Source organism: Zootoca vivipara, chromosome 3 (assembly GCF_963506605.1).
Source record: "Zootoca vivipara chromosome 3, rZooViv1.1, whole genome shotgun sequence".
In the NCBI taxonomy this organism is placed as follows: Eukaryota; Metazoa; Chordata; class Lepidosauria; order Squamata; family Lacertidae; genus Zootoca; species Zootoca vivipara.
This window is the reverse complement of record NC_083278.1, coordinates 91,580,927-91,605,018: the sequence shown is the minus strand read 5'-3', so window position 1 is coordinate 91,605,018 and position 24,092 is coordinate 91,580,927. Positions and strand designations below refer to the sequence as shown.

General features: G+C 43.2%; 2 protein-coding genes across 7 annotated transcripts in view; both read left to right on the top strand.

Annotated features, from left to right (window-relative positions):
- Positions 1–907: 907 nt before the first annotated feature.
- LOC118082866 (small nuclear ribonucleoprotein E-like) lies at positions 908–1,207 on the top strand. The gene has a single exon (XM_035110699.2). The coding sequence runs from the start codon at positions 928–930 to the stop codon at positions 1,153–1,155; it is 228 nt and encodes a 75-aa protein (XP_034966590.1). The 5' UTR covers positions 908–927; the 3' UTR covers positions 1,156–1,207.
- A 12,980-nt stretch (positions 1,208–14,187) lies between these two features.
- The window catches only part of MARK1 (microtubule affinity regulating kinase 1), a 73,461-nt gene continuing 63,556 nt past the window's right edge, over positions 14,188–24,092 (top strand). For 2 of the 6 annotated variants that reach the window (XM_060272987.1, XM_035111373.2), the window contains exon 1: positions 19,939–21,292. In XM_060272987.1, the coding sequence (XP_060128970.1) occupies positions 21,101–21,292 (192 nt within the window). In that variant the 5' untranslated portion in view covers positions 19,939–21,100. Of the gene's footprint in view, positions 14,635–19,938; positions 21,293–24,092 lie in introns of those variants that run through there. The other 4 variants (XM_060272988.1, XM_035111375.2, XM_060272989.1 and 1 more) reach the window with 4 other exon arrangements.

Genomic DNA, 24,092 nt, shown 5'->3' with positions numbered 1-24,092 from the left:
AAATTATAATAAATACAGCCTTAAATGTACCCAAAGGGGTGTGTGGGTGTAAGTGGCTCTCTGAATGCAGGCTCACTTTGCCGCCTCAAAGCTGTAGCTTGCAGGTGAATTTCAACATTAACAGAAAGAATTGTATTTCATGTGAGCAAATTCCTCTCTTCTTTATGGGCTATGAGGTTGCACGGATTTTGTTATTTAACACTTACAAACTAGCTAGAATTTTACTAAACCTTCTACAGAAATTGAAAGAGAATATAAATTGTGAGCCTGCAGGTAGGACCTAATAAACATGATACAAAAGAAAAAAAGGATTGAGGAGGGAAGAGGAAAGCAAGCATTGGAGAAACTGCTCCTTCATTAGCCAGATACCACAATGTTCTCCATGGACATCATTTTCCTAACATCAGGCTTTCTTAAACACAATCCCAAATGTCCAGGTTTTCATTAGCATTGAGGTTCTTTGGCTCCAGAGTCAATACACAAATTTTATGCCCCAAGCCCTGACTGTAACGGAAACAATTACAAATGGAGTCAAATGTCATGTGGCCTTGAATATGACTTTATTATGTTTGTTGTAGCCTTCAGGTTTTATGGGCATTATTAAATAGTAAGAGCCAAATACTGACACAGTGCTAAGTACCTGAAGACAGCAGAGTGCACTTGCCAGCCCAGCGTTACTCTACACTCGGTATCATTTTCTAAGCCATCTGTACCTGCATCTTAAACGGTTAAAGACTCAGGGGGCTTGTGTGAATCACTTGAGCTCTGAAGAAAAATAAAACCAGAGTGGGAAATGCAAGTGCTTCAATGAGCTCATAAAAACATATTTAAGAAAGTGAGGAGTGAGAGGAGTTGACCGTTAGGCTGCCCCGTTCCGCCTAGGTCGGCTCTTTCTGTTGGGGGTCGTTCCCTGCCCAGCTGCCGGCCATGGTGTACCTCGGGCAAGGCCCGAAGGTACAGAAAGTGATGGTGCAGCCCATCAACCTCATCTTCAGATACCTACAGAATAGGTCCAGAATTCAGGTGTGGCTGTATGAACAGGTGAACGTGAGGATAGAAGGCTATATCATTGCATTTGATGAATATATGAACTTGGTTCTGGATGATGCTGAGGAGATTCACTTCAAGACAAAATCAAGGAAACAGCTGGGTTGAATCATGTTAAAAGGAGACAATATTACTCTTCTACGGAGTGTTTCCAACTAGAAATAGCTACTGAGTCTGTTTTGATTATTTTAATCTTTAAACCTATAGAAGAAAATATGCAGTGGTTTAATAGTATCACTCCCAATTCTACCATTGGTGTCTGAAGAGTGAAGAATGAAGCCAGTTACAGTGGTACCTCGGTTTAAGGACGCAATTGGTTCCAGGGAGCCGTTCGCTCCCTGAGCAGTACTTAAATGGAGCGCCTCTTCCACGCGTGCGTGAAGCGCCAATAGAGCGCTTCTGCGCATGCACGCGCTGGTTCATAGCACTGTCCCTTAGCTACTACACAGCATCACTTTCCCATCTTATCTAAGATTGCCACGTTACAACACAAAAGATTCACCCTTTTCCTTCAAAGTTTCCCAGTGCGCTGGGAGAGACTTAGCCATTGCTTCTCCCATCCCATTCTATTTTGTCCCTCGTTCTTTCACCCTCATTTCATCTTCCAAGATCTAGACACCTGGCTTCCAATGCACTATGACCAGAGGATGAATGGGTGGTGGTTGGTAGAAGCCATCTCTGTTCTTGCTTCCTAATACAAAGGAGATATGTATAGCAGATTTCCAGGTTGACCCCATGATCAAGTGGCTGTTGACATTCAAGGCAGCGGGACTAATTAGATTAGCTTCACAGAAACTCATTTAACCAATTGGATCCACACGATCAATTGCGGGGCTGATTTTTTTCCCATCCATGGCTGGCAGACTTTTATTCAGCTTGCATTGAATTATCTGCCCTGGGGCATACAAATGACTAGTTATTATTGCATAGATTTTCACCAGGCTGTTCACAGCTGGGCCTGATAGATGTTACAACCTCGGCCTTGCTGCCTCTCCGTGATAATTGGAGGGGAAAGGAAGGCAGAACAATGGCTCTGGAAGCATTTCAGAATTTCTTTAATGAGAAGATCAATAACGGAGGATGGAATTCCCAGAAGTACAGCAAACTGGGGGAGAAGGGTGCAACAGGGAGAAGCTGCAGATGCAGACACTTTCCCAGACACATTGAGGTTTGGTTTTCAATAGTACCTGGCTAGCTGCAACCTGTATGTGTGGTTACTCAGGAAGAGGAAGCACACAGAAACACCTGCTCAGTTCAGGAACTGCATTCTGAAAGCAAAGAAGGGGTGGTTCCTCTAGGTCAGGCATCCCCAAACTCCCATGATCCCTAGCTAACAGGACCAGTGGTCGGGGAAGATGGGAATTGTAGTCCAAAACAACTGGAGGGCCGAAGTTTCGGGGTGCCTGCTCTAGGTCCTATATAAACTACTAGTCTGAGCTGTGTCATTGCTGAAGCAACATCTATCAGTTTTCCTGTCCTGGGAAATGGATGCGGGGAGGGGGGAGACTTCAGATCCTGGGCCAAGTGTGGTCCTCCAGTTGTCAGTATTTTCCCCATGCCACTCCTGCACTTTCTGCTCCATCTCCCAGTATTTTCACTACTCTTCCCCTGTGCTGTGCTGTTGTTTAGTGCTTTTGGTAAGGTAAAAAGGTAAAGACCCCTGGACAGTTAAGTCCAGTCAAAGGCGACTATGGGTTTGCGGTGCTCATCTCGCTTTCTGGCCGAGGGAGCCGGCGTTTGTCCACAGACAGCTTTCCAGGTCATGTGGCAAGCATGACTAAACCACTTCTGGCACAATGGAACACCGTGGCGGAAACCAGAGCACACAGAAATGCTGTTTACCTTCCCGCCGCAGTGGTACCTATTTATTTACTTGCACTTTGAGGTGCTTTCGAACTGCTAGGTTGGCAGGAGCTGGCACTGAGCAATGGGAGTTCACCCTGTCGTGGGGATTCGAACCGCCGACCTTCTGATCAGCAAGCCATAGGCTCAGTGGTTTAGACCACAGCGCCACCCGCGTCCCCTTAAGGGACTTATTAGGGACTGCCTAAACCCTCATTTGCATTTTTGTCACTGGTATCCTCTATTAAAAGTGTCAGTTGTCTGCCAAATTGATGGGGTTCATTTGACATCAATAAAAAACCCTGAACTTAATGCAAAAAACATTTTAAAAAATACAAAAGTGAACCTTTGATGTCAACAGTGGAAATGTTCTTCTATATTAACCTTCAAATGTTTACTGGAAAAAATTTAATGCTAGCAAGGTTATACAGACAACTATGAAAAATATTCACTGCAATAGTTGGCTGATCTGTAATTTCAAATTTTCATGTGATTTTTATTGTGTATGTATAATTGTTTATTGTGTATAACTGTTTTGATGTTTTTAATGGAATTGCAGTATACAAATATTGTTGGGAATGAATTAAATACACTGTCTTTTGTACATGACACAGGTGGTTTACAACAAAATGAAATAACATTAAAAGAATGCATAAAATCCATAAAAACCCACAAAATAAAAACAAACCACCAAATGTCCATTACTAATAGCAACAGCAGTTATAGCAATTAATCAATTTGTCTAATTAGGTCTCTTCTCCTCCAAATGCTTGCCGAAAGAGGCAATTTTGTTTGTTTATTTGCCAGGTTCCAATTTGGGCATAATAGGCCAATCATACAGTAAACTTTAAAATAACAGATAGGTACAGGAATGTCTTGGTAGTATTTGTGCTGTTGTTTTCATATCCTTTTTTTGCAGGCTACCCAGAGCTATCTGTTGGCCACTATGAGAACAGGGGGGAATGTGCAGATGGGCTTTGGGTCTGATTCAGCAAGACTTTTTATGTCATTAAACAACCCAGGAGATGAGTCTCTCCCTCTGGAGATTATTGGATAGACTCAAAACTTTTTTGGTATTTTGCCCAGCAACATTGCTGACTATCCAAAATCCAGAGTACACACACACACACACACACACACACACACCCTTGTCACAAATATTTCTGGCATAGCGTCTCAGCCAAACTTATGAATGCAAACACACAAAGCCCCCTCATTCTATACAGCCAGACACTGCAACCCACAGAGAACATTTGAAGAACACTTTGGCTGAAATCCAGTCTCCTGACAGCTGAGTCTCTTTGAGAGTGCCATGAGCCTTGTCATAAGCACAGTCCTTGACTGACAGATGTAAAAGAGCAGCGCAAAGTAGCCTAGCAGAACATTTGACATTGTTCAGTAAGTTTTTTTAAAAAAATACTGGTGAAACAATGGTCCTTCAGCAGATGAGCCACAAACTATGCGTCACAAAAGATGTGCTTTGGAAAATAAAGCTACTATGTGGACACCAGTGCTCCATAGGCCCTCCATTTCACTGTCAAACAGTTCTTAGTATTGGAAAGTTCTTCCTGATCCCTTTCTTGTAACTTGAAGTCATTGATTTGGGTCCTACCCTCTGCAGCAAGAGAAAACAAGCAAAATTGTTGATCATCTTGGTTGCCCTCCTCTGCACACGTTCCAGCTTTTCAATATCCTTCTTAAATTGTGGCACCCAGAACTGGACACAGTACTCCAGGTGTTGCCTGCCCAAGACAGAATAGTGAGACTATTGTTGTTGTTTAGTCGTTTAGTCGTGTCCGACTCTCCGTGACCCCATGGACCAGAGCACACCAGGCACTCCTGTCTTCCACTGCCTCCCACAGTTTGGTCAAACTCATGTTCGTAGCTTTGAGAACACTGTCCAACCATCTCGTCCTCTGTTGTCCCCTTCTCCTTGTGCCCTCCATCTTTCCCAACATCAGGGTCTTTTCCAGGGAGTCTTCTCTTCTCATGAGGTGGCCAAAGCATTGGAGCCTCAGCTTCACGATCTGTCCTTCCAGTGAGCACTCAGGGCTGATTTCCTTCAGAATGGATAGGTTTGATCTTCTTGCAGTCCATGGGACTCTCAAGAGTCTCCTCCAGCACCACAATTCAAAAGCATCAATTCTTCGGCAATCAGCCTTCGTTATGGTCCAGCTCTCACTTCCATACATTACTACTGGGAAAACCATAGCTTTAACTATTGATCCCCTTCATGGATCAATGCCTTGTCGTGGCGAAGGGGCTTGAATAACTCAGAGAAGCTATGAGCTATGCCGTGCAGGGCCACCCAAGATGGACAGGTCATAGTGGAGAGTTTTGACTAAACGTGATCCACCTGGAGAAGGAACTGGCAAGCCACTCCAGTATCCCTGCCAAGAAAACTCCATGGACAAAGACAACAGGCATATAAAAGTGAGACTATTACTTGTGGTCTACTAAAGTCCCTAGATCCTTTTCACAGGTGTTCCCCAGCTTATAGTTGCGCAGCTGGTTATTCTTGAAAAAGCGCAGAACCTTACAAAATGAATGGCAATAGGGATAAATGTAAGTTTGGGCCCAGTTCTCCAATCTCTTAAGGTCATATTGCATCCCAACTCTGCCTTCTTTTGCTTTAGCTACCCCTCCCAGTTTGGTGTCATCTGCCAATTTGATGAGCAGCCCCTCAAATTCAACCACATGCCAGCAAACTCAGGTTGTTCAATTATAGTTGATTGGGAGGTCATACACAGCACGCCTGTTTCTCCCCAAAATCATATTTTTTTTGCGGTAAGGAAGGTGACAAGAAAATGCCCTGAAGAGTGTGGAATAACACTTGCTTTGATGGAATTTCATCTGACCTCCCTGCAAACAACAAGGAATGCTCATTAAATAGTCCACCTTGCCTGATCTCTCTGCAAACAAATCAGGATGAGAATGCTCAATAAACAGATTGCCAGGAAGTGACCTCACTCCCAATTTTCTGATTTTCTTTTTCAAATGACATTCAACATAGCAGTTGACCCTGCTCAACTTTCATTGGAGGGGATGGTGCCCTTTTTTCTTTTTTGCATTTCTGCAAATTAGGGAGTTCCCCTGAGCATGCTAGTACTCTCATCTTATTTCTCAGTGATCTGTTATGGCTGCAGTGCTGTTAGCACTTATCACCTGAGTCCACTTCTAAGAGAGACTGGTGCTCCTTATCCGGCTTCCAGCTCAAACTGTTTTGTGACAGCCCACCAGTATCAATGATGGAGCTTTAAGACTTCCCAACTGAGAATCAAAGGCTGTTCTACCTGATCAAAAATAACATCCCTCCACAAAGCAGTCTCTGTGTTGCTGAGATAGCACATGCCCCGTGGGGATTGGGAAACACTTGGCTTTGTCTTCCCTCCATGAAAGCCAGGGAGCATTACCGCATGGTAATCGAGGAGCCCTAAATATGCTATTCCTGTGACAGTACGACATACAAAAATAAACTGCTTCATTGTTACAAGGAAGCATTAATTCATCCAGCTCTCCCCAACCCTGCTGAAAAGGACAGCAGAAATTGAAGCAGCCTGTTTGTTAAATATCACACTCCTTACTGTACCTGGATTGGGGATTGTTCATCTTTCTGTGCATTGCATATTCATGAATTATGCACATGTATCTCTAATGTACATGTGACTTTGGTTATGTGCTATTTATTATTCATAAGCGCCATATTTTAGATTTGTATGTAAATACTGTATGATATTTGAGTTCTGACTGGTCCTGCGTGTCTCAAATCTGCACAAACACATATTTTAAAAGCATGGGGAACCTGTTTACTTAAGACTGAAATATTTTATGTAAGTCACCCTTCAAGGATCTTAGGGAAACATACATGGTTCTCCCCCCCCCTTTTTTGTCCTCGTAACAACCCCGGGAGGCAGGTGATGCTGGGAGATTTTCACTGACTCAACATCACACATTCATGGATGAGTGGGGATTCAGAAACAGGCCTCCCCAGGCCAGGTCTGGCACTAAATGCTACGCCGCCCTGACTCTTTAAAAAACAAACACAACAACAATTCTCCCTCATTCCCCACTCCATGATTTCTATGCCCAGAGTTTAATGTCAGATTTGCAAAATAACAAGAGCATTCTAAGTTTTCTGGGCATGAGCAATTGTTCTCATGCAGAAGCTGCCATTACTGCAAAAAATGCAAGAAAATACAGGCACTGGATTTTTGTTGTATTTGTGGTAGCTGTGCAACCCCACACCCAATTCACTAAATCACAATAGGTCTCATTTCGGGTAACACAAATAAGAATACTGAATAGGGTTGCCAGACTCAATAGAGGACAGGACTTCTGTTTAATTTCCAAGCAAAGGGTCTGCTGGTTTCTCTTTAAGGTTTCCAGACTCAACCGAGAGCAGGGCAATTAAAGGCACAGAAGTCCTGTCCTCTATTGAGTCTGGCAACCCTAATCCTGAATCACTGGGAAGCATTGGCAGAAAATTAAGTGTCCCTTGCACCTATTCCTGCCTACACACACACACACACACACACACACACACACACACACACACACACCACTATACCTTACTGGTAGTGGCAGAACATGAGATTTGTATGCAGAAGATCCCAGATTCAATCCTGGGTGTCTGAAAGTAGGGCTTGGGGAGGACTCTTGCCTGGAAAGCCACCACCAGCCAGTGTTGACAGTACTGAGCTACCGTATATTGACTCTGGTTTGACTTGGTATAAGGCCAATGTGTTCCTACATTAAGAGGTAGGGGCATGTGAAATTCCCATAATAGTCCTCTGCAATTCCTTCCAGTAGCACCTTAGAGACCAACTAAGTTTGTCATTGGTATGAGCTTTTGTGTGCATGCACACTTCTTCACATACACTGAAACAGAAGTCACCAGACCCTTATATATAGTGAGAGGGTGGGGAGGGGTATTACACAGAAGGGTGGTGGGAATGGGTGATTGGCTGATAGGTGTGGTAAACCTGTTGATGACTGTTAACTCCAGTTGAGAGTGGTAAATGGTTTGTTTTTCCTTGTGGAACTCTTGCCAGGCTGGGTGATTCCCGATAGAGTTGTCCAGTTCTGTTTAGAGTACAGAACGCCGATCAGATGTTCTGTTTCAGTGTATCTGAAGAAGTGTGCATGCACACGAAAGCTCATCCTAATGACAAACTTAGTAGGTCTCTAAGGTGCTACTGGAAGGATTTTTTTTTATTTTGTTTCGACTACAGCAGACCAACACGGCTACCTACCTGTAACTTGTTCTGTAAAAAGTCTTGTTCTGGGAGCTGCTGCCTTCAAATATGAAATAACTAGGGAAAGGACCTTGTGAGTTATGGTATCTTATACCAGCTGTGGAACCCTCCCCCTAAAACTACTCAGCTGGTGCCAAGTTTGCTAGTTTTTTGGCACCAAGAGGTGGAGACAATTTGCCTGTTTGCAGATGATTGCTTTGATTCTTGCTCTGTCTGCTTTTGTCAGCTGCTTACACTGCTGTTTTTTTATTTTAATTTGAATATTAATTGTTGAATTTTAAATGTTTATTGCTAGCAGGCTTGGAACCTTTTGCTGAAACGTGGGATTGAAATATTAAATAAAGGGAAGAAGTGTTGCTGGAAAGAAAAGCAGTAATGATTTTGCAACATAGCTCTCCAAACAGCTGTTTCTCATGCTCTGGGTTAGGCGCATTTTAAAAATTCCAGCACCCTATGATTTCATCGGTGTATGTGTTAATCAAGATATAAATATACGTGGGGGGAATGCTTCTAAAATAAACAATCTCTGTAAAGCTGCCACTGTATGCAAATGATATGCTAATCAGAGCTGCTGTGATAAGGTAATGTCATGGCAAATTGTCTTATTTACACTACAGAACAGAACCATTAAGCAAAATGCAAATAAGAGCTTTAGGGTGAAAAGTGCAAAAGGCCCTAACTTCAATGAAAATGGCATTTCAATTTCTGTTCTTTCTCTTGATTTAGATTCCAAAGAGTTTACTCTTTACCTCAGCCGTGGTGTGGCTGCTCATTCTCCATCTGAGAGAACAGATATGACTGGGAGGGAAGTGGGAGGGACAGACAGGTAGACATCACCAATCAGAGATTCAGCAGATAAGAACTGCTTGTTCTGAACCTGCAAATTCTCTAATTTGGCCCCAAGCATTTGGAAATCAGGTATAAAACAAAGCAGACTCCAAGACAGAGGGTAAAAAACAAACAAACACTAAGGTCATTTCAAACACAATATATCTCCCTACATGGAAAGCACAGCATGTATGCAAAACAAAAATATATGCTGAATCAGACATAAAGCCCATCTAGTCCAGCATTCTGGGTGATACCAACGTCATAACAGAATAGACCCATTAAAACCAATGGATTTATCCAATGATTTCAATGTACAGTCGTATCTCGGAAGTCGAACACCTTGCAACTCAAACGTTTTGGCTTCCAAACGTAGCAAACCTGGAAGCGAGTGTTCCAGTTTGCGAACATTCTTTGGGACCCGAATGTCCAACGCAGGTTCCACGGGTTCTGATTGGCTGCAGGAAGCCGCACCTTGGTTTCCGAATGTTTTGGAAGTCGAACGGACTTCTGGAACAGATTTTGTTCAGCTTCTGAGGTACAACTGTATTTCAAATTGGCTTTCACATTGTTTGCATAGCAGCCAATCAGCTGCCCATGGGAAGACCACAAGGACTTGAGTCATTAGTCCTCTGCTGCTGTTGTTCCCCAGTAAATGTTACTCTAAGGCATGATGACTTTGATCCGGAAGTAGTATATAGGCATTATGATTAGCAGCTATTGATAGCCTCATCCTTCATGAATTTGTCTAACCCACTTATAACCAGCTATCCAAGTTGGTTGCCATCACATCTTGTGGTACAATCCCCATAGTTTAACCATGCACAATGTGAAGGAGTACTTTATCAGGCTTTCGTGAAATGGAATTGCCTACTGCTGCTTTATTTTCTTACTGCCCTGCACAACTGCATGAAGCTCAACATTTCAGTCTAGTTAAAAGCTTTCTGGTTGGCATAAACTGTGATTGTTCCCAAAGTGAAAACAAGGTTTATGGGTATATATATATATATATATATATATATATATATATATATATACACACATACATACACACACACACACATACAGAAAGGGTCGTGGTAAATCCTGATTAAAGAGCAACTCCAGCTTAATTTTTTACCCTCCAAACAGAATATTGCTTACAGTTGGTGGTAATTTCAGTCTTAAAGTTCCAGGCCAGGCATCCCCAAACTTCGGCCCTCCAGATGTTTTGGACTACAGTTCCCATCATCCCTGACCACTGGTCCTGTTAGCTAGGGATCATGGGAGTTGTAGGCCAAAACATCTGGAGGGCCACGGTTTGGGGATGCCTGTTCCAGGCAAATCCATAACAATGAGATTTTTGTTGGTTTGTCCTGAGCTGCTGCTTCTTGAAAATCAGACCCTATGATGGCCAAAAACACACCTTGTGACAAAGCATTTTTATTTATACAAAGAGAGGATCTGTTGTGCTCAGGTTTTGCTATGGTTGGCCAATGTGAGAACAAACTAGATGGGTCTTTGGCCTGCCACCACAGGCTCTTCTGTTCTTAAAGGGGGACTCCAGCAAATGGAAAATTATTGCTTTAGTCATTTATCCTCTTGAGTTTTCACATCCCAGTTAGACCTTTCTCTATCAGTTACAGCAGACACAGCCCTGTTTGCTGCTCTGTTATAAAGAAGAATGTATTTGAACTCTGAAAACACAACTGGCACTAAAGTACCAAGCAATAACGTTGACAAAAATGAGATTATTGGAAAATAATATCTCTAGGTTGCAAAAGGTATAAAGCAGCATTATGCATGATGGAGACCCTAGGGGGACTATAGTATTGCTAGTCAGCTCATGCTCAAATGCTATTACAGGAAGTCAGCAAGTCTTTCCCGACTCAGTGGTGACACTGCATACATTTATATGGGTTTTAGTTTAAGCTGCTTTCTCCTGCAACCACAAATCCAGGAAGGAATCGATATTGGTATTTCTGAAAAATATTCATTTGGCTCACTCTGAGCAATTCTGATCTGGAATAATGCTGAAAATTTTAGATACCAAGCAAGCATTGAAAACAACTGCAAGCAATTTTCTTGGTGTTCTGAAGCAAAATAATAGCAGTACTCCTTTTTGCAGTTCAGATCTGAATGAAAATCTACATTCCTGAAATTTGAAAAGCAGGGCAAGAAAACAGGGTCTAAACTCTGAGAACCATTAACTTCAAAGTTTTAAAACTTTTAGAAACCTGCAGGTTTTATTCTTAAAAGCCTTGGGAGTCTTGAATTGAACCACTCCCATATGTTCTTTAATGTATCATTTTCATGAGTCAATATAGAATAGTATTATGAAACTGCTCCCCAAATCTACAGCTATTATTGTGAACTGTAAGAGTCCAGACTCCATAATTTAAATATTGGCTGTTGATTAAGTCATCTAACTTAGTGAGAGAGAATTGCTCCTTAAAGAGAAAATACCATTAAAATGCTTTCTGACCATGTAATTGTTGTTTCAAGGAGAAAAGATAGGTATAAAAAGGAGGATTTCTGGATCCGAAGATCCATGTACACTTTGGTGAGAGAATCTCAGCAGGGATTTAAAATCACAAAGTATGCAGCAAAGTAAAGCATGGTAAGTTAAAAATGGTATACTTACAAACTCTCCAAAGGTCAGATTCATGTGCTTTTCCATACAGCATGCAGAAAATGTTGCACAGGCAGTAACGCTTGGCTTAGTTACTGTGATGAAAGTTCCTAAACTACAGTATTGGTATACAAACTCAATAGTGGCTTGTGAGAGTCACGTGGTGAAGACGGAGCAACCAGTTTAGCCTCTTCACATGCTGAGTTCATCAAGTAGACTGAGGGGGAACAAAGACTTGACTGTCTAGTGGTCCCTCCCAAGGTGAGTTAAGCTTAGCAGGACAGCTTACTCTATGGTCTTAACCATTTCATGCATTAATTACCATAGCTGTCAAGTTCTCCCTTTTTTTAAAGGGAAATTCCCTTATGCTGAATAAGCTTCCTCGCGAGAAAAGGGAAAACTTGACAGCCATGTTAATTACACTTAAGCAGGTTTGTTATATCAGGCTGGTTACACCACAGTAATATGCAGATTACTGGTATCATTAGACCACCAGTCAACCACAGAACACAAGCTGGCGAAGGGAGGCAATCCCCATTCCAGTCACTACTACCGGTAGTCTACATGGTTTTAAATACCCACAGAAACCTAAGATCCCTACACCAGGTGTGCACCTTCTACTTGGTAACTATCATCCTACTAACAGTCTTAGATACCACATTTGGAAGCAATCAATATGGAAGCAAGTCCATATTAGGGCAAGACCTTTAAAGGACTTTGGAATTTTTATTAGAGACCAACAGAGCTACCCTAACTCTTGAAATAATCTAGTCTTATTTCACATGCTTCACTATTTCTGATCCTTTGGCACTTTCCCAATAATTTCACAAGTTTCTCTCTACAGTCCTGAGGACTAGAAAAAGGATTCTCAGGATGCTAACAAAACTTTCAAAGGTACGTCATTAGAACTGGGCACAGTAATACTTCTTGCTTATACAGCACTGTAAAAGTGTTCTTCCAAGCTGCCCCACGACTTAGTATGAAAACAAGGTAAGGTAGCTCATTATCTTGATAAGGAAGAATGCAGCTGAGGATGATTTGCCTTACTTTAGGTCACCCAGAGTGCTTCCAGGCAACACCACCAATAAAAATTTGATACTTTTATTATTTTCCTATAATTGTGCCTTACAGTTTCCAGATGAAGGACACAGTGGTTGTTTTCTCCTACCTCTACCAGCAGGCAATCCTGCTCCATCCTGCCCCCTCTCCCCTCGAAAAGCATATGGGATACAAAATAGGGTGATGAATTTGTGGTAGCTTCTCTGGACTCAGCAGCCCTCATCCTTTTCCAGTGCTCAGTGGAACTGATGGGATTTCCTCTGTAGCAAGTTGAGCCCTGCCTTAAAAAACAGTGAGTGGATCTCAGTGGTAAAGAAACTCTCGGTTCACAGACTTGAAAGGCTGGACAAATAGATCAAACCTAACTCAATAAATTTAAAATCTTCTGGTGCCAAATTTACACAGAACGCCCTTCTATCCCACATGCACAGAAAATTTCCTTTGCAGAGAATTGTGAGCATTGTGCATGTATTTTCCTACCTAGGTTCTTGCATATTTCAAAGGAAGTCCTGTCCAGCAGCATGATCTCACATGGTATGGTGTGGCTCTATTTTTATGCACACAATTTCCTACACAGAAACAATAACTGTATCAGCTAATTATCAATGTGCTTGTAATTCTTTACACTTAAAAACATTTCCATGTGGGAATTAACACACTTCACATAGACACAGTGTCAATTGCTCACATGTAAATTTGGGATTCACTTTGGTTTCCAGAGTTTGTGTGTCTGATCAGCACCAGCATACACCCAAAGTATCCTGTTCTGTAGGGGATGTCTTTTTTAAAATGTTTGCTACTAGATTTGCCATTCTGTCTGTATCAATGTCCCAAGTATTTGGACATTAACAGGGAATTCTGTGGAATTTACTTCCATCCTAGATAAATATTTTGGCTGGGTAGTAGAATTTTGCCTAGAGTGCACATACATGTTAAATGCACATACACAAACACTAAGCTATTAAGTAGTCACATCCTGCCCTTTCAAATGCTGCAGGCAGCTGATGGATTCAGTCTGAACTTTGTATATTTTGCTAGTAGCCAAAAGCAAAACAAACGCGAAAACCAGACACGTTCTCTTTGCTTGCAAATCATTGCTGGGCAGGCTGTGACAGAACGCAAAACAGAGCGACTGGAACGGGACTCAGGCACGGGTTCTTGGGGTGCAGATAAGGATCTTACAAGCGCACAACAGCGTCCCCATTTTCACCCGTGAGGCGCTGGTGGAGGGCGCCCCTCAACAGACACGCGAGTCTCGCGCTGAACCTTTCCTTTTCTTTCCTTTTAGACGGAAACTCTTTCCCCGGAGGAATTTCGTAGCGTGTGAAGCTGCCCTGGATGCGCGAGGAGGAGGAGCAACCACAACCCCCGGGAAGGCGGGAGGGGTGGACTTGGGTGCCGTCGGCGTCAATGAATGAAGGCGAGAGCGTCTCCGCAAGCCGGGATGAGGCGCCCCTAGTGTTTTCTCGGCGCTGCAAGCGGCCGGCTCCGGCAGCTCCGTCCCCTCCGCAATCCGAGCCGCGTCCCCTCCTCTTCTCCGGCCTGTGACCGAGCCGGGCCCAGCTCAGGGAGGAGGAGGAGAAAAACACGGAGCAGGAGGAGGAGCAGCCGCCGCCGCCGGATGCGGCGAGGAAACAGCTCCGGCTCCCCTACACAGTGCTGCCGGCCACTCACCTGAGCGCGCAGCGGCGGGAGGAGGAGGAGCCAGCCAGGCTGCTGCCGCTGCCGCCGCGGTAATCCCGGCCCAGGGGGCGGCGGCGGGCGAAGGCGGCCGACCCAGAACCCATGGCAGGGGCTCCGGGAGCCTAGAGGCGGGCCGTCTCAGCCTCGCTCCGAGGAGCCGCGCCGCAGAGGCCTGCGAGTCCAGGGCGGGCGGCTGCGGGCTCGGCCATTCCCAGCTTGGCCCGGGCCGGCTCTGCAGCAGCGCCTCTCCCGCGCAAGATGTCCACCCGCACGCCGCTGCCCACCGTCAACGAGCGGGACACCGAGAACGTGAGTGCCGCCGCCGCCGCCAGTGCCTTGAGAGCCCTTCTTGGCCTCGGCCGGGCGGGTTTTGTGGAGGGTTTTTGAGGGGAATAGGGAGAGCAGGAGGGGGCTTGGCGGCCACGGCTTCCCCGTCTCGCGTGGGTGAGGGACCACCTTGAGCTCTCTTTTTCCTCCCCCTGCATTCCTGGGGTCACTTTAGGAACCAGGCAGGGACTGGGGGCAGCCCCTTTCCTCTCCTCCCTTGCCCAGCCAGGCCTCCGCCGGGTGGCCCCTTGCGCGCCTTTGCCTGCACTGCAGCCACGCCTCAGTGGGATGCGCTCTCTCCTCCCCATGCCACACCCGGGGGCTGCTTTCTTCTTCTCCTCATGCCTTTCCCTTCCTTCCTTTATGCAAGGCACCCCCAAGCCAGCCCAGGCAAAGTGTCTTCTTTGCATGTCTAGTTTGCAGCCAGCCTCTCTCTTGTTTTCACACAGAGTTATATCTATGTTTTCAGGTAAACTTTCCACATGGCTTCCCTCTCATTAGGGCCGGCCTCCCCTCCCTGACTATACTCTCTTCTTCCTGCCCTGCCTATTGCCAGGCTTGCATCCTTCCCTGGGCCGGGCCGGTGACCTCCAAAAGCCAGGCTGCTCTGTCAATCCATCACTCGGGGCAAGGGCAGGATCTGCCTTCACTTCCGCCTGCCCCTCGCCCCTGCTGGTGATGTCTGTGCACGAAAGCTTCTTCTGAACTTTGCTCCTTTTGTTCTTGGGGAAAGCTCTGGTCTTTCTCCCTTAGATCCTTAGTTTTTAATTTATTTTTGGTGGTGTTGTCCTAGTGGGCTTCCCTCCCGGTGGAGTGACTGTTGGGGGAGAGGCTTAAGATAGCAGCCAGAGAAATTCCTATAAAGCAGGGTGATCCTCTTCCAGGGGAAGGTTGTTATAGGAACAGTACAGAACAGGAAAATGAGAACGGAAAGCTTTGTAATGACCAGGGGTCAGTGCATGCAAGTGCCTCCAATTGCTCTCTGTTTTGTAAATACAAACATAACCCAGGATGAAAGATGCTGGGGCTTTGGGGTAGCGAAAACATGTCTGGAATGCCTATTTCACATGGTTACGGTAGTAGCAAAGGGAGACAGAAGGTTTAGACTGCAAAATCTGGCTTTATGTCTGCACGTGCTATTTCTGGTAGGCATGATTAATGGGAAGTGAACTGTGTGTGGGAGGGAAAAGACATATTTGTAGTGAAGTAATCTAACGGCCTGAATTGAAGCAGACTTTACTATGTTAATGTGAAACGGGATACAGTGTGAACAGGCCCATTGACTTTGCTGGCGCTGTTGACAATGTTCACTTTTCTAAGCAAGCAGGGTTTATCCTTTCCTGGGGACACTGTGTCAGTGTCCTAGGCACTGTTCACATACTCTGGTTTGGAGAGTTGGATTTAAGGTGAAAGTGTGTTAACAACATGAGGAAGGAGACAAAAGGCAGATTACGAAAATCGTGGCTTCAGAGTTCCATGGTGCTATACTAAGAAATGCTGTCCAAAGAAACTGCATTGAAACATATTATAAATCTGATTATCGTATAAATTCAAGGCGTTTTTAAATGTAAGTTAAAAAGTGTACATTTCAGTATAGTGTAAATCAGGCATCCCCAAACTTCGGCCCTCCAGATGTTTTGGACTACAATTCCCATCATCCCTGACCACTGGTCCTGTTAGCTAGGGATCATGGGAGTTGTAGGCCAAAACATCTGGAGGGCCGCAGTTTGGGGATGCCTGGTGTAAATACATCAACCCCCCCCCAATAATTCTCCCCCTAGAAGAGATGTTTGGAAGATTTTTATAGGATACAGAGCTAACAATATGTCTTTATTTCCCCCTTGTAATTAGTGTGGGAAAGTTATTGGTGCAGGAGAGACATTCACCCCAGTAAAATTTGACCTTAAATGAGCTTTTTGAAATGCATTTTTTAATGGCGCCAGAATGTTTAGCAATGCTATCAAGAATGTTAAGAGGCTCTCTAATTAATGATCTTTTTATCGCTTCTAAAAAAAAATCTTTGCCTAACACTCCTGTGAAGTGAAACTTTATTAGAATGTATAATGTATAGGATTGTTTTAGGGAAAGGTTCATTGGGAAGATACTAACCCCCCCCCAATCTTTTAACATTCTTTTCTAAACTCTGCAATGATCCATTGGGATTTAGGCCTTGGATGAATTTTTAAGGGAGTAAAAATGTGCTGTAGTTGCCAAGTTGCAACCAGGAAATATTGTCCTCCCTCCCATTATGCCTGTTGGAAGAAACGGGTCTGAAATTGCCCCACAGCAGGCGGATCTGTTAAGGAAACAGGCATGATCACTTGGTTGTGACTTGACAATCCTTGGGTGAGTTGAATTTGTTTTGCTTTATTATTTGCTACTCAGGCTATTCATTTTTACAGTAGATAAATATGCAGGCATAGAGTCACTCAATTTATGCAATTCCCTTATCACATTGGGTATAGAGCGGATTATAGGTCTATAGTGAGAAAGAGTGTGATTGTCTTACCCACTGCGCCCACCTTTTCTTATATTCACAGAGTGAGACAGCAGGTGGTAGAATTACTGAATAGGCCAAGCAGTTGTTCCTGAAGTACATTTTCTCTTCATTTTTACTTCTTGTCTCTTTCAACTTGGCATTCTTTTTGAGTATTACTTTTCGTTTGTGCTAGATCTTTTTGCTGATGGGTTTGGGGATATATAAGAGCAAATCAAATTGTGTGCTGGAAGAGAATATTTCCATATGCCTGTACTCACTGCAGTTTCTTCTGCAAGGAAGAATGAAGGACAATTGTTTCTCTAGCCACAATGCTCTTAAATGGAACCCCTTCCAGAGGCAAAAATCGGTGTAAGTTCAAAAGAGGTGCTGTTTGTATTTAGGATGAATATACCGTAATATTTTGGATTTTCAATCAAGCCTGTAATCGGAATAGGTTTTTTGCTTTGACACGGCATGTTTTGACATAATGTACTTGAGAAATTGAATTTTATTGCTTCAAAGTTTGAGCTGATAGTTTACATGCGTAACAGTACTTTACAGTAACATCAGGTTTTGTTTGTTTGTTTTGATAATAACAGCTGTAGAACATTCATTTGGCATGAAAGCTTTAGGTCACTAATCAAATACTACTTCAATGCCTACAAATTGCTACTTCTGGTACTGCTGGCACATATATGTTGTAAGAACTTTTGCCAAATCATATCCTTACTTGTGATCCTCAAATACTATTTTGCTTTCCCAATATTCTTTCCCTAAGGCAACCTAGGATACCAACTACCGGTACTTTCTCCCTCTTTTCAATATCCTCTCCACAAGGCCTGGTTCTTTATTTATAGTTCCTACAAGTTACCATAATGCAGTTAAGTATAACTACTCAAGAAAGCCATTTTAAATTGGCTATAGGATTCCAAAGAAACTTCAATTGAACAAGCCTAAACATCTCTGTGCTTTGATTTGCTTTATAAAACTACTTCCACAGACTGGGCCTGCTCTTAAGCTACTGGAGCTATGTGGCAGGAAATCACATTGGGTGAACTATTAATGTGTTTCTTGCAGCAGTGCTGCCTGCCTCCAGGTAAAGCAATAGTGGCATAGGGAACAATCACTTTGCAATCCATCTCATGTAATTTCCTGTATACAGACATGACTAGAGCAGCACAGATGGAGCCACAGGGAAGCAGCTGCCTCACTGTTTTGGTAATGTTAGAATGAGCCCCAGCAGATACACTTCTGGATTTTGTTGAAATAAGGTTTTTCCAGGCTTCAGAGCAACCAAGACATTGACAGATAGATGTACAGATTATTATCAAGGGCACCCTTGAGGGCAAAGGTTGGCATTCTGATATGTTATAGAACAGACAGTGGCATTCGGTGGTGAATATCTTCTCTGACGATGTTTGCAATCTTGATTTAATTGATCCTCCTCCTTCTCTAATTAACACAGGATAACTATATATGCTAGTTTACCCAATTGCTGCTCCATGATAACCAAAGTGGCAAGTACTGGCAAGGCACAGTGGTTGAAGATGTTTAATGAACTGGAGATTGTAGTAGGATTTGGGCAAGGAATAATAACCACTAGAAATAGTGGCTGTTTATGCCAGTGATAAAATAATTAACTTTGTCAGATGACATGGTTGGGGCTAAATAGGTTTGAATGTGTTCTGGGTTCTCCCATTGGAGGTACAGGTATGATGGGGGATAAGCACTGAGGAGACACACACAGAGGAAGGCAACTTCAGAAAGGACTGGAGGAAGGCAGTGTAACAATGCCTGGTCACATTGCACCGAGTTTGTGTCCCAGTGGAACGAACCACTGAAGTGTTTTAAGTGGGATAGCTCAGTCAGTAGAGCATGAGACTTACTCTTAGGGTCATGGCTTCGATCCCCATGTTGGGCAAAAAGATTCCTACATTGCAGGGGGTGGGACTAGATGACCCTTGTGGTCCCTTCCAATTCTATGAGTGCTACATTAGGGCAGTGGACTCACTATACAAAAGGAGTTGCTTTGCCCCAGCTGGTGCAGAAAGGAGTTTGTTCCAAGACAGCTGTAAAGATCAGAAATGTCATTAATGATGGGCAGGGGGGTGTTAAAGCAGAAGTGGGACCTCTTGTCCTTTCAAACCTGTTATACACAGTTTTATGCCAAATTTTCTGAATTTCTTCAAATTGCGGAATAGAACATTATTCCTCTAGAAACTCCTTCGTCATATTTTGTTAAATTGTTTCATGGTCAGGAGACTGTACATGTAATTTATATATAGCATGTAAATTTTGATTTAAAGTCTTACTGTAAGCAAGGTTAATTGTCAGGGACTAGCAGGGCTCTGAAGAGTGTCGGGCAGAGGACCAGGGGAGTGACTCAGGGGAGAGGACCAGCGATTTATGGGGTTTGACGTTGCCTGCAAGGCAGGAGCCAGAGCAGGGGGGGGGGGAGTCTGGGTAGTCCAAGACAGAGGAAGGCACACAGGATATGGTAGAAGAAGAAAAAGCGGCTGCTCAGATGACAGATGGGTTTCCTAAAACCCCTCTGCCGCCTAAAACCAAGAGAAGCTTGAAGCAAGAAGAACAGCTACAACTTCTGTACAGGAGAAGTCTCAGATTGTTGGTGTGCAACCCATCAGAGGAAGGTATATAACCAGGCCAGGCGGAGGGGGGCTCACTTTTGCTGCGGGGGCAGTCGCCTAGTGGCTAGAGCAGGCATAGGCAAACTCGGCCGCCAGATGTTTTGGAACTACAACTCCCATCATCCCTAGCTAACAGGACCAGTGGTCAGGGATGATGGGAGTTGTAGTCCCAAAATTTCTGGAGGACTGAGTTTGCCTATGCCTGGACTAGAGGCATGTGTGCATCTGGAGCACTGCAGGAGTTGCTGTAAGTGCTTCTTTTGTAAATACTTAACAATCAGACACATGCTTTCCTTAGCCGGGGTGGGCCAGGGCATTGACATACAGTGGTACCTCTGGTTAAGAACTTAATTCGTTCCGGATGTTGTTTGTCTCTATACTAGGATATTATTTCATGGTAGCTTTAAAAAACTCATATTTTTTCTGCTATAGACATGATGTACGTGGGAGCAGTTTAGACTGAAAAACAAATCTGCGCATCTCAATGACATCATATAAGACAGTTGGTAAAGGAGTTAGCTGTCAAAACAGGTAGGGATAGTAAACAAATCTCTTTTTTGAGGAAAGGACAAAGGTTTAATATTGGGTATGGTTAAAATGTAGAATAAAAGTTGGTTGGCTATATTTATAAAGTTAATAATATCTAACTTTGCTCCTGTGTAAGAAATAATGGATCAGATATGAAAAGAGGAGTTGTGGGAAACAATTCTTGTTAAATATTTTCTTTCACGGCCTTGAGGAACATATGGCCTAGTTTTTAAGCATTCCAGGTTCAAAGTAGAACTGCTGTTTGCCAATAGATAGAGTGGTTTGGTGATGGGTGATAGCATTTCCCCCCTGGATATCCAAATGAATTGATCCGGACTAAATTGCTCTGAAACAACTGTTAGATGGCTTGGGGCCAGGAATCCTGCTCCTTTCTGCAGTGAAGAAGTTGTTTTTACACAATAAAATACTTGTGATAAAAGCTTATCTGAATAAAGCTTGTGATTGTTGGGAAACCTCATCTGGTAAGGTTTTTTGTCTTGAAATTTTGAATTTGAGTGAAGACTAAGAGTAATCTCCTAATTTCTGTGCTACCTTTTATTCCTCATTTAATTCCGGGAACTCCATATTTGAAGAAATATCTGACAGTGAGTTCAGTTGTGTCTACACAACTGGACATCTGTGTTGGGTATTGAGGTCACTTTGTGATGGATACAACATTTGGTGTTGGCATCTGTCTGTCTCTGGAGACAATAGATGAGTATGCCTTTGCAGGTGAAGTCAAACTGTTGGAAGGTTACAACGCCTGCTGTGGCTGTAGAGACCACAGAGATACATGTTTAGTTGCAGCTGGGGCAGATGCACCATGACATTTCTTCCTCTCTGTGCTTCTCCCAGCAGTCATTCCTCCTCTGGTCACTGCTATGGACTGCATGACCTGACTGGCTGTCTCCAGGCACCGCAGTTGTCTTCAAGAGATTCCCACATGGTGGGGTTGGCGTTGCCAGCCTTCATGCCACGATTGCAGGTATCTTTGTAACGCAGAGAGTTGGTCTGCCAGCAGGCTTAGTTCCTGAAGCCAGCTCCCTGTAAAGCACATCCTTGGGGATCCTGCCAGCTTTTATTCTTTGGCCATGACCAAGCCAGCATAGATGTTGCTGAGACAGGAGTGCAGATATGCTGGGAATGTGGGCTTGGAAGAGCATACCTTTGTTTGAGACTCTGTCCTGCCATGTGATGCCCAAAATCTTCCTGAGGCAGCACAATGTGGAAGGCATTGAGGCGTCGCTTCTGGCGTTTGTAAGTTGCCCACAACTCACTTCCACAGATAGCTTACTCAGCATGCAAGCCTGGTAGACCTTCTTGGTATTGGTACTAGATGTTAGCATCACATTCTCCCATACCCTTTTGGAGCGACATTGAGAAATACATACGGTATATAGTTTGTTGCAGATGAGAGGAGTGGGGGGCAGGTTTCATTCTGTTCATTTGAAGGCTGAACTTTAACCATAGAGTTGTGGCCCATTTTCACACATATTTTGTGTGACTTCATTGGATCCTGTGAATGTGAAAAAGTTCGCTTGAGAATGGGAGAAATTGTGGCATTTTTGTTAAACTTCTACAGTGATGGATGGCTTCAGGATATGTTAAGTTAAAAATATTAGTGTGTAATGAGATTTCTCATTTTTATTTAAACTCATTTCCCCCCTTATGAGATTAGCTGCTGTTTTGCTGGAAAGAAATTAAAATGCTTTAAAATGCTATAAACCTACCTTCTGGAAGTAAGCATTCCTTCTTTAATTTGTCTTCTGACATAACTGAGGTTTGGGAAGGTATATGCCAATCCTGTATTTATCCGACAAATTACATATAATTTAAACTGCTAATGGTTTCAGCTCGCTACTCACTTGAGTGTGCCATTTATCTAAACATATATACATTTCATTATCTGAGTGAGGCTGAATTAGGCTGTCAAGACATACTGGACACTGATATCCTCAAAGGCATATGGAAGAGTTTCTGTGTTGTGGAAAATATTTATCATAAAAAATCATGCTGGCCTTTAAAAATAGCTTTCATGGTGGCTTACAAAATTTTAGAAAGAAACAAAATACAAGAAACGGGAAGGAACACCATCATAAAACAAAATGTAAAATCTTAGGAGGATATAAAGGTCTTTGCCTGGCACTCGGTAGATAGTATCATGGGTGCCAGGCAAGCTTCTAGTTCCAAAAATGGAGTGTCATAGCCAAAATTCTATCCCAAATTGCCACATGCCTCAGCTCATAGCAGCATACCCAGAGGAGAACTTTGGCAGCTGATCTCAGTGAATGAGCAGGTAAAGGTAGTGATAGGAATTCCTTTGATTCTAGGTTGTGACAGAAATGGTCCTGAGTGCTCAAGGTGGAAGAGAAGAAGAATGGAACTGCGTGCTCAAGATACATGCTTGTATAAAGCCAATATTTTCTGTGGCTCATGGAAAGGAGAAAGCAGGAGAAATTGTGCTGTTGGTTCTTTGCCTATAACTCATACCTCCCTCTTGCTTGTGGCCTTGCAGAATCCAGTAGTCCAGTCAGAGCCTATAATTGCTGGCCTTCTCTTCTTTGTTGTGCTATATTTCTGGGTATCAGCCTCTACTATATTCAGTGGTGAAGTTTCTGTGCTCTGCATGGATGCCCATATTGGATGCTATGCAGGTCCTACGAATGCATTCATATTTCTCTTTTTGCTTTTATAAAACTTTGGTGGGTGGGGAGTTCAAATTCTGAAAAGCTTTAAATAAGAGCTCAGAATAAATAAATGGAACATTAAATGAAAAAATCATTTCATTGCGTTCAGAATGTGCTTTTTCTTGTTGGATCTTGAATTTCCTTGGTACAACATGAGAACAACTCTTTATACAGCACACAAAATAAACAGATAGATAGCACTTTAATACTTGTCTTATGCTTAGCATAATCACACTGATTTCCTGATTTCATTCCTTCGGGTATCAATATTGATTATACATTTTGTTAAATAAAATAAACTAGCATATGCTGTTTGCTTTTAGCTGCATCTAAGCAACTTACCTCTCCATCAAGAATTGATGTAACTTTGTGTCTAAGAGTTTGAGATGAAATCGCTATTATCGCTATTATCTTTGTATCAGCTTCCTATCTGCAATATGTAGGAATATTATTGCTGGCTTGTCTTAAAGAAATATGTTGTAAAGTATGCTCAGTCCTGAGCTACATGCCATGGGGGTGTATGGGAACTACCAAATGACATCCCTCCTCTCTCAGTGTATAGTATGGGGGTGTGTTTGTGTTTGTAGAAATGTGACAGTGACATCATGTTAGTGTTTTACAGGTCTGCTTAATTGGCTGCCACTTGTAGGGGCAGGGAAAACATGAATGTGATGTCATCTCACACTTTTTCCATCTACACATTATGGGGGAGACATGAATCCGTTCTCTTTAAGACATTTATGTGCAAGCACCAAACCAGGAGATTCCTGAAATATCCCCCCCCCCCTCGGAAATCTGCAGTGAAACTGGGTTGTCTCTTGTTATCTTCATGCTTTCTGGTTGGAAGTAGCAGGTAATGGTTGAATTGTGAAGCTGGATTAAATCTTTTTGTAATTCAACAGATATTACTAGGATATTTTGGGTATCCTTTTCTCACGTTAAATCTACTTCATTGAGAGCAGATAGAGCCTTCTCTAGTGAGATATTTCTGATAATGAAATTGCTGTAACACGAGTGTGTAGCTGCAGAGCAGCATTTTTTGTCCATTGGGAGATAAGACTGCTTCCTTCGTATTGGTCTCCTGCAATGTCTTTTTAT

What these genes read in the sequence shown, in the direction of transcription:
- LOC118082866 (XM_035110699.2), top strand. Translation starts at nt 928, where the DNA reads ATGGTGTACCTCGGGCAAGGCCCGAAGGTACAGAAAGTGATGGTGCAG.